Source organism: Podarcis cretensis (genome assembly GCF_951804945.1).
Source record: "Podarcis cretensis genome assembly, chromosome: 17".
Taxonomy (NCBI): domain Eukaryota; kingdom Metazoa; phylum Chordata; class Lepidosauria; order Squamata; family Lacertidae; genus Podarcis; species Podarcis cretensis.
The window spans coordinates 27,076,206-27,088,629 of NC_137187.1; the positions used below are offsets into that span (position 1 = coordinate 27,076,206).

Here is a 12,424-nt window from a genome sequence, read left to right on the forward strand (position 1 = left end):
TAACTGGGGATAGGGACGCAGGTGGCGCTGTGGGTTAAAGCCTCAGCGCCTAGGGCTTGCCGATCGAAAGGTCGGCGGTTCGAATCCCTGCGGCGGGGTGCGCTCCCGCTGCTCGGTCCCAGCGCCTGCCAACCTAGCAGTTCGAAAGCACCTCTGGGTGCAAGTAGATAAATAGGGACCGCTTACCAGCGGGAAGGTAAACGGCGTTTCCGTGTGCGGCTCTGGCTCGCCAGAGCAGCGATGTCACGCTGGCCACGTGACCCGGAAGTGTCTCCGGACAGCGCTGGCCCCTGGCCTCTTAAGTGAGATGGGCGCACAACCCCAGAGTCTGTCAAGACTGGCCCGTACGGGCAAGGGGTACCTTTACCTTTTACCTTTTAACTGGGGATATGACTGGAGACAGGGTAACAGAAATGAAAGCACAACAGGATAAATGTTGTACAGTGGTACCTCGGGTTACATACGCTTCAGGTTACATACGCTTCAGGTTACAGACTCTGCTAACCCAGAAATATTGCCTTGGGTTAAGAACTTTGCTTCAGGATAAGAACAGAAATTGTGCGGCAGCAGGAGGCCCCATTAGCTAAAGTGGTGTTTCAGGTTAAGAACAGTTTCAGGTTAAGAACGGACCTCCACAACGAATTAGGTACTTAACCCGAGGTACCACTGTATAACTTATTTGGTTCTTTGCTTAGGTATGTGACTTGACTTGCCCCACATCACTCTGAGCCACTTTAACCTTTACAGCAAAAAAATTACAAATGTTCAGAACCAGCAAAATGTATTATAATGCTTAGTAATTTCCAAAGAGCAATACTGGATTTCATTGCTTAGAGCTGATCATATCAACGGTGCTGTCAATGTTTTTAATACAGTTTGCCGTTCTGATCCTTGACAAGGTATCTTTTAGAGGATTACAAGAAATATATTCCATCTTAGCTAGGTTTCTCTTCTCTTTTTCTTTTTTAAAAAAGTCAATATTTTCACCAGTTACAGATAGCATTTAATTTTTATTTATTTATTGTTCTTGTAACAGAAACCCAAAATGAAAGTAGCATGATTGACAAGTACCTCACAGGCAACCCTGGCAACACTTAATTCGACTCCCTCTCCTTTGGCTCCTTAAGCAAAATTCCTCCGCAACTGTTTGTCTTCACACTAACTCCCACAAAGCTCATTACTGCCAGCCTTAGTCTATCCCTCATGTTGCGCATTTATCTCTGGGGTGCATTATCAACATGTGGCACATGTCCTTGACATGCACAGAAGAGCCTGCACCCCAGGACAGCAGCACGCATGACAATAGTGTTGACTCTCAGTCCATTATGGTTGCTGGGATGTAACCGAGAAATCTAATAACTGTGACAGTGGGCCTTTGGGTTCTGGCTTGCCTTTTCCAGACAGTGAAGCTGCACAGACACTAATGAAAGGTTAAATGAATAGGAATAGCTGACAAGAGGTACAATGAAGAAGGGGCTTGGTAATCTACAGACACTGAGCAGAGATCTTTGGCTCAAGCAGAGAAAGGACAGCACATCAGCAAGTCACAATATTTAAAACAGCTTGCTATACACAGAGGCTTTTGTGTCTGGGTACATGTCTGGCTCTGGAAGGAAAAAAGACCCTGAAAAGGAATTCCAGCATGGGGCACTTCGGCAAATGTAAGGTCACAAAGAGGGAAAAATGTTTTCTGTGTGCTGCTACATCTTTGTACAGAACATTAAAAAGCAGCTATTAAAAAGACACATGAATCACAACTTTTAAGGACAATGAGGCCTGCCTGGCAATTACAGCTGCCTTTCAGAGGAATCCCAACCGATAGTGGAAATGGGTGTTAATGCTGCATATGTATTTCTTTAAGAACCAGAGTCATTCATAATCCACGCATCACTTTGCCTGCATTTCTTCTTCCTAGAGCTATCAACTTCATTAGCATGAATGTGCAGTATCTGAAAAGGCAAAGGGTTGAAAGATGTAGCTGAAAAAACAACAAGGTTTTACAACTCTTTAAGTCACCTTTTGACTTGAGACAATGACAACATTTTTTTCCAGCACATTTGGGTACTTGATATCTCCTACTCGTTTGCTGATGTGATAATTATGTTCACAAAACATACCAAAATGCCATAGGTTTTTTCCCCCTCCAAATGAAGGCAAGGGTAGAAGGACAAATAAAGCTGTTAGGCACAATGAGAAAATATTTTAAACAAACACATACCTATTAAAGAACAGCAGTCAAGAGTGAGCTAAAGGAGGAGGTGGGGTGGGAGATGCATCTCCCCAGAACAGAAAGTAACCTGATCACAATATTGTGTTTGACATAACCTTAAGCATCTTTACTCAGAAGTATGTTTCAATGACTTCAGTAAGGTTTACTCCAATAATATTTAGTGCATGCAAGACTGCATTTGTGCAACCCAGTCTTCTACCTGTTTATTCAGAAGCCCCGCCAGGTTCGGGAAGCCTTAATCTTAGCTACCATAAGTGCTGAGCTCATATTCAATGGGGTAAGCCCCATTGAAATCTAAGAAACATTTCTGAGTGAGCATGCAGAGGATGAACAGTACAGTATTTTTTTTAAGCTTTAACACCCTGATTCTAAAGACATTTGCTTTAGGTTAATCCTATATTTTTCAGTGGACTTTCTCCTATTTAAACATGACTGAGTTCACTTAAACCCACAGTCTCAATCATACCCTTAGTGTGTTTTTTTACGATGCACTAACTTTAAGTGTACATGTATCACAGTACTTCATATTTAAAACAGTGAAAGACACTTCCTAGGCTAGAGCTCTGTGCCCATTTTTTATATACATGGGACTTCCCTGCAATGGAAGTGCCAGCTGAGCTTTGCATCAATGAAACTGCCCCATACACACAAGTGTGCTTGCCGGAGCAACAGCTGCATGTTTACTGAAGGATCTACGCGGGCAGTGTCTGTACTTCAGACTGCAGGTAAATGGTATATATAAGACTGAGTGCAGTTCACTCCATTAAATAGCTATCTATACTGCATGCTCCCCTTTGCACACAAACCACCCCCATGACAACCTCTTGCATATTCCCTCACACATTGCAATTGCTAAGCTCCCTTGTCACCTTTCACCCAATTATGAAGCCACCATCTCCTGCAGACCCTGCTGTCATCTTCACCCACATTCCCATGCCTTCTGCTCCTCCATTTTGCAACACACAATAATATATGTACAGTATCTTTAAGATAAAGATAATCATAAGCAGCGAGAGGAGGAAGAGAGGGGACAGAAGGTGAAGAAAGAGCTGTGAGGGGAGAGGAGCCCTTTCTCCATCCTCTGGACCCCCTGAGGAACCCAACAAACCTGCTGTACCTGGAACTGGGTTTGGAGGGTGCAACTTTAATGCGACCTAGCTGTGGGCAGTCTGAGAAATGACCATCTACCTGCCCATAAGAAGCAAGTCTAGAGTGATGTCCGCTGTTTCCAGGATCTCTTCTTATGTGAGACATTTGTGGGTGAGCTGAGAGTTTGTTTGGACCCACAGGCTTAGAGGAAGTAAACTAAATTGGTATACATGTAACTTTGTAATTAATGTAACATCTTTATATGCAACTGTGTGTTTTTGCAACATTGTGAGCCCAGCACCAAACAATAAAAAGCCCGTTGCAACTAAGTCTGGAAATGTATCTGTGGACTTGCAAATAACTGTATACTCTACAAGTCCACAGATACATTTCCAGACTTAGTTGGTTTAGGCTTGACTAGTCCCACTCCATGGCTTTCAATGGGACTTATGTACACATTAGTGGTGAAAAATCAGTGATGTCCTTTATCCCAGCTGCATTCCAAGTTGCATTTCTACATTGCTACATGCACAAAAGGGGGCGGGGAGAGATGTCTTCACCCAATGCAACATTACCTAATTGTCTCCTCATGCCTGCAACCACCACCCCAAAATATCCTCCTATTCCATGAAGCTGTCATCTGTTCAGGTGCATCGACTGTCTCAGATGTGCACACAAATCACTGAACTCATATGTCAAATCAGATGGAAGCTGTTTTCATAGAATCATAGAACTGTAGATTTGGAGGGGGCTCCAAGGGCCATCTAGTCCAACCCTCTGCAATCGCAAGAATCTCAGCTAAAGCATCAAAGGGGAAACACATCAAACAGCAGCATTTCTCGATAACCTACAGAATTCATATGAACTGTGGACAACATCATGTGAATCTGGAACATCATATGTATTTGGCTTCAAACACCAGCAGTGGAAGCACATTGGAGCTGGAGTAAACATCACTTTGTTCACAGCCCTTGTCATGACCAGCTTTTGCTGGATTGCGGCATATTTATCTAAAATGGACTAAGTAACAATAATACCAAAGGGTGCCTGTTACTTCTTCATCTATACCTACTCTAGATGTTTACATAACAATGGTATTACCACAGAAATTACTTAAGAAAAGGACATTACTTTGATTTCAGCAATACTGATTTCAAGAATGGTAATTAGTTATTTCAAGCTTCACTCTTATACACACTAACCTGGGAGCACTGTTAGAAACTGAGATATGAAAGCTAGGAGCTAAATGGTAGCTTAAACCTAGGTTATGGGTGCATCAATGGAATGTCTAGGCGTGCTTTCTTATAACAAGAATACAGTGCTGAAAATGAATGAACTGCAGCTAAAATATTATGTTCATTTTTCACATGGTCTAGTCCTTCCCCTGCCCACCACCCTAATGTTCTTAGGAGGGTCTTTTCTCCAGTCTTCACAGAGCAGCTGGAAGTGGGGAGGCAGAAAAAGGTCCACTCTGCAGGTTTAATCTGAAATCTTAGGCACAGGACTGCGCCCAGAGCTTGGAAACTGCTCACGCTAATGAAATTCCCTGTCACAAAAATGCACCTAGAACAATGGGAAACTGGAACACTGCCTTGCAGTAAGCCCTATTAAAGGTAATGGGAGCTACTTTTGAGGAGACAGGAAAAGCACTGCGTTGTAAGCCTATTTTTAAGATATCAAACTTCTCCCGTACATAGTAAGTTTCAAAGGTGCCTGGGTATGTACTATATGAGTGAAAAGGACTTGACTGGGGAAGTTAAGGGGAGGAACTCCTCTGAAAATCAAAACCACATGCTGTCACTGAAATCAATATTTTGCATATACAGAGACATTATACGTGTGTACACACACACACCATACAGTCATCCAGAAAACAGGAGCTGTTGTGAACATTTGATTCATCAGGAGAAATACAGTACTTAGACTCGAGGCACTTACAACTAAATCAGGATTCTGCTTCTTCTAGTTCTCCACAAAGGACTTTAACCAATAATCTTCTACAGATATTTCAGATATTATTTTATAAACACGCACAGAGGGGGAGAAAGAAATGAGGCACAGCTTCCCCTAGATAGAAGCTAAGTGTTCTTGATTTTAACTCAGCAACTTTTTCAGTGCCAAAGCTTAAAGAGATGTGGGGGATAAATGGGAACATCTGGTATAGCACATAAAAGGTAAATATTACTTATTGTCCATTAAAAAAAGAACTCTCGCCTAAACATTTTCAATTCACACTTGACTTAGAAACCTTGTACCTTGAAACCTTAGATGGTGCAATTCTTGTACATTTTGTAGGAAATGATTGTCTACTTTTCAAGAATTAAGGCTGCTATGCTAACGCTAACTTAACTTGGAAATAAGTTCAACTGATATAAAAAGCAGAACATACGCTTGCAAATAAATGTGTTGAGGACCAGGATGTACATGTAAGAAAAACAGAGAACATATGAATAACTCACATATTAGGAATCATTTGATGGCTCAAAGTGTTTCCCTTTCTCCCCCTTTTCTTTTAACAGAAGACTGGAAATGCCAATAGTAATTTTCTCACTCTGTTTTCACTAAAATAATATTTACACAGAGTATGTGTAATGACTTTTTTCCCTTGTTTAATCCCCTATGTATCTGAGTACTGGATACAATGGAATTACAATTATTTAGCAGGCTATAAATAATGTATCTGGCATGCGCAATTGATATTTAGCATGTCTTACTAGAACTATAAAAGGCTCATTATAGATCAGCAAATCATTTCTAACAAGCAAGTTCAGCTGTGAAATACTGAAGGAAACCTTTACTGTACATTGCTGATATGCTTTTGTGTGTGTGTGTGTGTGTGTGTTAAGGGATATAAATTTAATTTAATACAGTGAGGAACATACCACCCAGAATATATATATATTTTTTTAAAATGCCAAGACACAAACAAACTTCATAACTGCACCACGTCGGTGACTGATTTATTAATTTAATTTAATAAATTGAAACAACAGGAGAATACCCTGCCTTTGGAAGAGGGCTGAGTGTCCAGTTTCGTCGTTCCTGAACAGCTGTATTCGCCAGCTTAAGTTGCTCAGCTAATTCCTGGCTTGCAAGGACTAACGTGGAAGCCAAATAAAAAGAAGGAAAGAAATTCACACACACACACAAAAAGATCAATTTGCTATGAAAGATCAAATGAGAAAACTGTGGGGACAGCACCAGGTCAGAGTGTAGAGAACTATGCAGTCCTGTTCTTCATTAACTTGAAACCTCTTGGGATGCCACACACTACCTGTCCCTGAGCTTATTGAAACGCCTAACGCTAACCTCTGTCTCTGCGCCACTCTTCTGGGCCCCAAGTGAATCATATCCTGCCGCTGACAAGTTTAGCTGGGGGACCACAGCTGAAACATGAAAAGTGCTTTTCTCTCTCTCTCTACCCCCCCCCCCCACCTCCCTTCTCTAAATCAGGCAGATTTCTGGGCAGTGGTGGTGGGGAAAGACGACACAGCGTTGACTCAGTGACATGGCGAGATGAAACAAGAAGTCCAGGCCACTCTTGGAGCTTTGCAGATAAAAGTAATCAAATGACACTCCTGGAATGCAAATTGGCATTCTTGGACTGCAGCAATTGCGCAACCCATGAAACATCCTTGACAGCAAAGCAAGATTAGGACAAAATGTTATGTAAAAGCACTGAACGAAAAAAGGGAAAGGGGGGCAAAGGGGGGGCGGGAAGAAGCTTGCTTGGAAATTCAAACAGATCACATTTACGCACCATAACATTGCAGGAGTCAAGTCTGCTCCTCAGCTCCATTCTTTTTACTGCTTTGTTTCATGTAAATGCATAACCCAGTGTGTCAAAGAGACACACACAGAGAGAGATCCTGATCTCTGTACACTTGTAAGAATGGAAAACATTCGGAGCAGTGGAAATAAACATGTGTGCCTGCTACATTTCTTGCAATATAAATATTTTTAAAGTTAACTATTTTCCAAAACATTTCTAAATAGATCTTTGCTACATCAAAACTATTGTTGGGTATATGGACCAGTGCAAGAACATGGATTATATTTAGCTCATTGGGAATTAATAATACTTAATACCCAGTCACCGTACGTAGGCAGCCTCTAGGCCAGGTGGAATGAAATCTCCTTAATGTACAACCTGAAAAGTATTTTATTACCCCTAGAATTTTTTTTAAAAAACTTCATAAAACTGGAAAAGCTTTTATGCAAACACACACAAGTCAGAAGTTAGGACTTCTGACACTGTAAGTGTGCATATCCCCTTATTTACATTTCAGGCTGAAGCTTCCTGAAATTTTTAAGGACAAGAGATGTTCTATGCTTTCTTGCAATGACTTGATATTCTTCAGAAGATCTGCTGATCAGGCAGACTTATTAAATATTACTGGATGAATGAACTTATTAAAATGCAAGCGCTCCCCATCCCCATTTCTAAATGGTAAAAAAAAATCTCATTAATTACTGTTTTAAAAAAAGTAATTACTGCCCATGGAAGATAAGCAATGATACACATGGTATATTTTAAAAAAATTACAAAAGGGTGATAAAAATAAAATAAATGCTCACTTTTGTATTGTAAGATTTCATTTGCCATGTCAGGAAACGTGTGAAGGATTTGAGAAGAGGTCTGTAATGCTGGGACTTTTGAACTTCAAGTCATTTCTACTGAGTGGCACAATCTCCCCCCCCCCCCCAATGCAAAATACACTTTAATGCTGGATCTACTTAGATTATTACGTGATGTCCTTTGTGCATCAATTTTACAACAGCTTGACTCTAGGGTAAATGAGAAGCACCATAAACTGCAGTCTGCTTTCAAAACCACTTTAATTTCTGTCAGTGCTGCGGTTACCACAGTCCTGAGCGCATGATGCGCCACTTTTACCCACCCACCTCCCCTCTTTAGGGTTGCCTTCATTTGACAGTCACATCTCCTACACTCCAAGAGGGGCTTTGATCACTGGAACAAGACATGCCACTCTACGGGGAAGGGGTGGCGGCGAGGAAATAGTATTTTCCCTAAACGCATTCTAATTACAGACGCAGAACGCAAGAGCATCCCTTTCCCCAAGTGGGGCTTATGACAGCAACGCGCAGGGGTTAAAGTACACTTAAAATGCAAGGCAGCGAGCCCGGGGAAGAATCCATCCCCACTCATCCCTAGACTAGAAGACCACCGAATTTCTTCGTTCGCTGAGCCGGTTGGGTCTTTTGAAAGTGCTAGCAGAAATTAATGCAAACAGATAGTGTCCCTCTCTACCTCTTCAAAACATGCCAGTTCTTTAATAAAATGTCCACATCAAAAACAGCCCAGGGGGGGAAAAGGCTTCAGAAAGGTAGGTCTCCTGGGTTTATTTTAACTTGTGTAAAACCTTCAAGGGGGGGAAGGTGAAGATTTAATGATGATGATGATGATGATGATGATAAGCGTTTTGCTAAGAGCACCTGACGTCTTGCTTTCTCTACCTCTGCCTTCTTGAATCACTTTCGTTTCCTGCTTTCGCTTCCGATGTGCAGCGGCTGGCAATCTCTCCGCAGACCCCTTTCCTAGAAGGCTAATAATAATAATGGCCCTCCACGAAGCGCCTGCCCGCCTGCCTGCCTGCCTGCCTGAGATCTGCCTTCTCCTCGCCCGCCTGCAGCACGAGCCTTCCTGCCCGGGACAAGTTCTGCTAACCAACCGCGCCGCCTGCAGAGGTGAAAACTGCCAAGCACATGACCGAAAAGTCGCGCGCGGGACCGGCGGCTTTGCACTTCTGGCCTGGGAGCCCGAGGCGCTGGAGATCGTAGAATACACTCTCCCCGCCCCCCCCCCTCGCGCAGAGCTCGCAGCCCACCTCCCTTGGACGCCCCCCGCCCTCCCGCCGATCGGCGACCCCCGATCTCTCCACTGGCGCACACAGCCCTTCCTTGCAGGCTGCTCTTCGCCAGCGCCGCGTACCCAACACACACCTCGAGCAAGGAGAGGAGAGGAGAGGAGAAGAGGGGGGGGGGTCTCATTCCTTAGCCCCTCCCGCTCTTTCCCCTCACCTTGGATGCCAGGAGCAGAAGGGGAAAGAGCTCCCATCCCATTCTCTCCCTCCCTCCCTCCCTCCCTGAAGGGAAGATGGTGGGGAGGGGGGGGAGAGAGAGAGAGAGAGAGAGAAACGACGCAACTTCAGGCCAACTTTCCAATCCGGACCCTGCTCTGCGCTTCGCCGCCTTCGACCGCCCCCCCCCCCTCGGTCCCCGCTTGTTTGTTTCGAAGGTTTTTGAGGAAACACGCTTCCTCACAGGCGGGGCTGTTTGCATTACGGCACGCTTCAAAAGGCGCGCGCGCACGCACACGCACCCGCCACCCAAAAAAAAAAAAGAAAAACACCACACAACTTTTTTTTTTCTTTAAAGGAAATGTTGGAAAAAACTTCTTACCATTTCGGCATGCTGCTTGTCAAGGGCACCCCCTGGCTCTGGAAGTCCTCGCGGCGGCGGCGGCGGCACCGGCCTTTCCTTCCTTCCTTCCTTCCTTCTCCCCCCTCACACAAATTCCGCCCCCCTCCTTTTCCCCCTCAGCAACACCAACAAGAAGTCTCCGCAGCCCTCCAGGTGATTTCCAGACACGCGCGCGTGAGGAAAAGTCTCTCAGGCCCGGCCCCCCCCCCCAAGAAATGTTCGGTGGGGGGGAGAGAAAGGGGGGAAAGAGAAGGGGGGAATAAAAGGTTTGCTGAGGGGTCAAGAGGCGAGGAATGGGAGTCTGGTGCTGCCACAGGTTGGGGAGAAGGAGGGGGGAGGCTGTCCCCAATCTGAAAACACGGCGGCGGCGGAGGCGCTTCCCTCCTCCTCCTCCTTCACCGTCCCCTCCCGCCGCTACTGTACCTCAGAGCAGCTTGTTATTGGTCCTGGGGAAGGCAGAGAGGAGGTGGGGAGGGGAAACGGGACACTTTTCTCTCCCCCCCCCCTTTCCTTGGGCAAAGCCAGGAGACCCAAGGAGAGGCCGCCTGCGCCCAGCTGTCAAGGAAAAGTGAGGGGAAAGCAAGCCGCCCAAAGCGAGACCCGGGAAAACTTTTATTCTGAGGAGCGCGCCCGCCCGGGACTCCCCTGGCCCTCCCCGCCGTGTGTGTGTGTGTCTGTCTGAGGCGCTTTCTCTCTCTTTGCGCGCTCTTGACGCCCCTTCCGGGCCGGTTCCTCCTCACGAGCGAGCGGCGCAGCAGGCACACGCTCTCCCGCCGCCGCCGCCGCCACAGCCGCTGCTCCTGCCTCCGCTTCTCGTCTTCCTTATCAGCTCAAGGCGTCCAGGCGCCGCTGGAGAGAAAGACGGAGCGAGAGGGAAGGAGGAGGGGGAAATGGAGGAGCCCGCCGCTGCCGCCGCCGCCGCCGCCGGGAGAAGCGGGAGCTGCTCCCCGAAGAGGAGAGCAAACTTGGGCCGCTCCTGAGGGGAAGTTTTTCCCCTCTCTCTCCCTCTCCCGTCGCGCGCAACGCCCGCCTTGCTCAGCTCACTTGTGGCCCCACTTCGCAGCTTCTCCCTTTACCTCACGGGCTGCTGTGCTTTGACCGCCCAAGCGCAGCCCTCGGGGATTTGTTCCTAACTGCCCACCGCCCTGCCTAAGTTGCGCGGGTCACTCTGGGCAGCGCCGAGCCCGTCGGGGTTGTAAGTTTTTGCGCGGGCTGGTCGCTTTGCTGGGCTAACGAGGCGAAGAGTCGCCACTGTGAGGCGGCGGCGGCGGCTCTGGAGACCCGGAGAGCAGCCCGCCCGCGTCGGAGACACCGCGAAAAGGCGCTCGCTAGCTCGCTCGCCTCCTCAGTCCCAACACGTACAAAGGCGCCACAGACCAGGGCTTCTCCAAGTTGCGCATTATTGCTATTCCTTATCATTATTTCACTATTTTTTTATTATTGAGTTACTTTCTAAAAAGTTACACGCTCCTTCCCTCAGCGTGCAAGCAGGCAAGCGCCCTGTCCTCCTCTTCCTCGCCGGACGTTACTGGGCACGAAGTTTTGGCACGACTTGGCAAACTTCTGGGGCATCTAAACCAGGGGAGTAGTGGGATACTCTTTCTTTCTTTCTTTCTTTCTTTCTTTCTTTCTTTCTTTTTTTTTCAGGTCTCCCCTTTGAGTTAATCTGTTATGGTTCACTTTCTCTCTCCATTAAAAAAACGAAAACCCAAACCCCTCGGTTTTGAGTCCACTCCCGTTTACTGATAACGAAGTTTTACTCAGCGAAAGCCTGTTGAAGTTAATGGACCTCTATAGTCATTCATTTCAGTGGGTCTATTCAGAGTAAAACTTAACTGACCTGACAGAATGGAGCACTTTGAGGCTGAAGCCCTATCTATAGACAGGGACCCGAGAGCAAATCTCAAACTCATTGAGTTACTTCTGACTAAACTTATATAGAGGCTGCTCTGTTAAAGCAGCTACTTTCCAGGGGCTTGATTTGGCTGGTTCTTGCACTTAGAAACGAAAATACCACCCACTCCTTATGGAGAACTTGCCATTTATTGTGTGTGTGTGTTTAAAAAAGCAAGTACTCATTACTAGAAGGAAAGGCCACCTTCACTATTTCCTACAGTAGGAATTCACATGAGTCAAAATGACTTTTTTAAAAAATAAAGTAACTGTGGTGTTTAGTCTCCATCCGAGGAGTATGCTTCCATCAATTAAAATTCTCTTCCATCAAAATTCTTTGCTTGGCTCATTTGCCAGCTGGAGATTGCCTATTGTGTTAGTCACATTATCCTAGCCCTGCTCTTGTCCTGCTCTGATCTGGGAGGCTTCAAATGCAATAAAACCCTCACAAATTTCCTCCCACTTTGCTCCTCACCCAAGCAGCTTCTCCCTCACTTTCTTCCCTGCCTGCCCCAATTCGAAGCAGCCACAGCACATCTCTCCCCTCTCGCCAATCCAGCTTCTGCCCCACTCCTTCACCCCAATAGCTTTGTTATCCTAAGGATGGTGCACTTGTGGGCAGGCTTGGAGAAGGAGGCTGTTGCTGGAAAATATATCATTGTCCTGTTCTTCTGTTTCAACCTCAAAAGCCACCCGATATGCTCGCAGCATGACCAAGCCACACAGAAAGGCAGAACAGGCTATGGGGGAAAAAAAGAGAGTTTGCAC

General features: G+C 45.8%; 1 protein-coding gene across 2 annotated transcripts in view; it reads right to left on the bottom strand.

Annotated features, from left to right (window-relative positions):
- BNC2 (basonuclin zinc finger protein 2) overlaps positions 1-9,869 on the bottom strand; it is a 416,653-nt gene extending 406,784 nt beyond the window's left edge. The window contains exon 1 of one of the 2 annotated variants that reach the window (XM_079959195.1): positions 9,743-9,869. In XM_079959195.1, coding sequence (XP_079815321.1) covers positions 9,743-9,745 — 3 coding nt within the window. In that variant the 5' untranslated portion in view covers positions 9,746-9,869. The remainder of the gene's footprint in view (positions 1-9,742) is intronic. The other variant, XM_079959198.1, reaches the window with a different exon arrangement.
- Between the last annotated feature and the right edge of the window lie 2,555 nt (positions 9,870-12,424).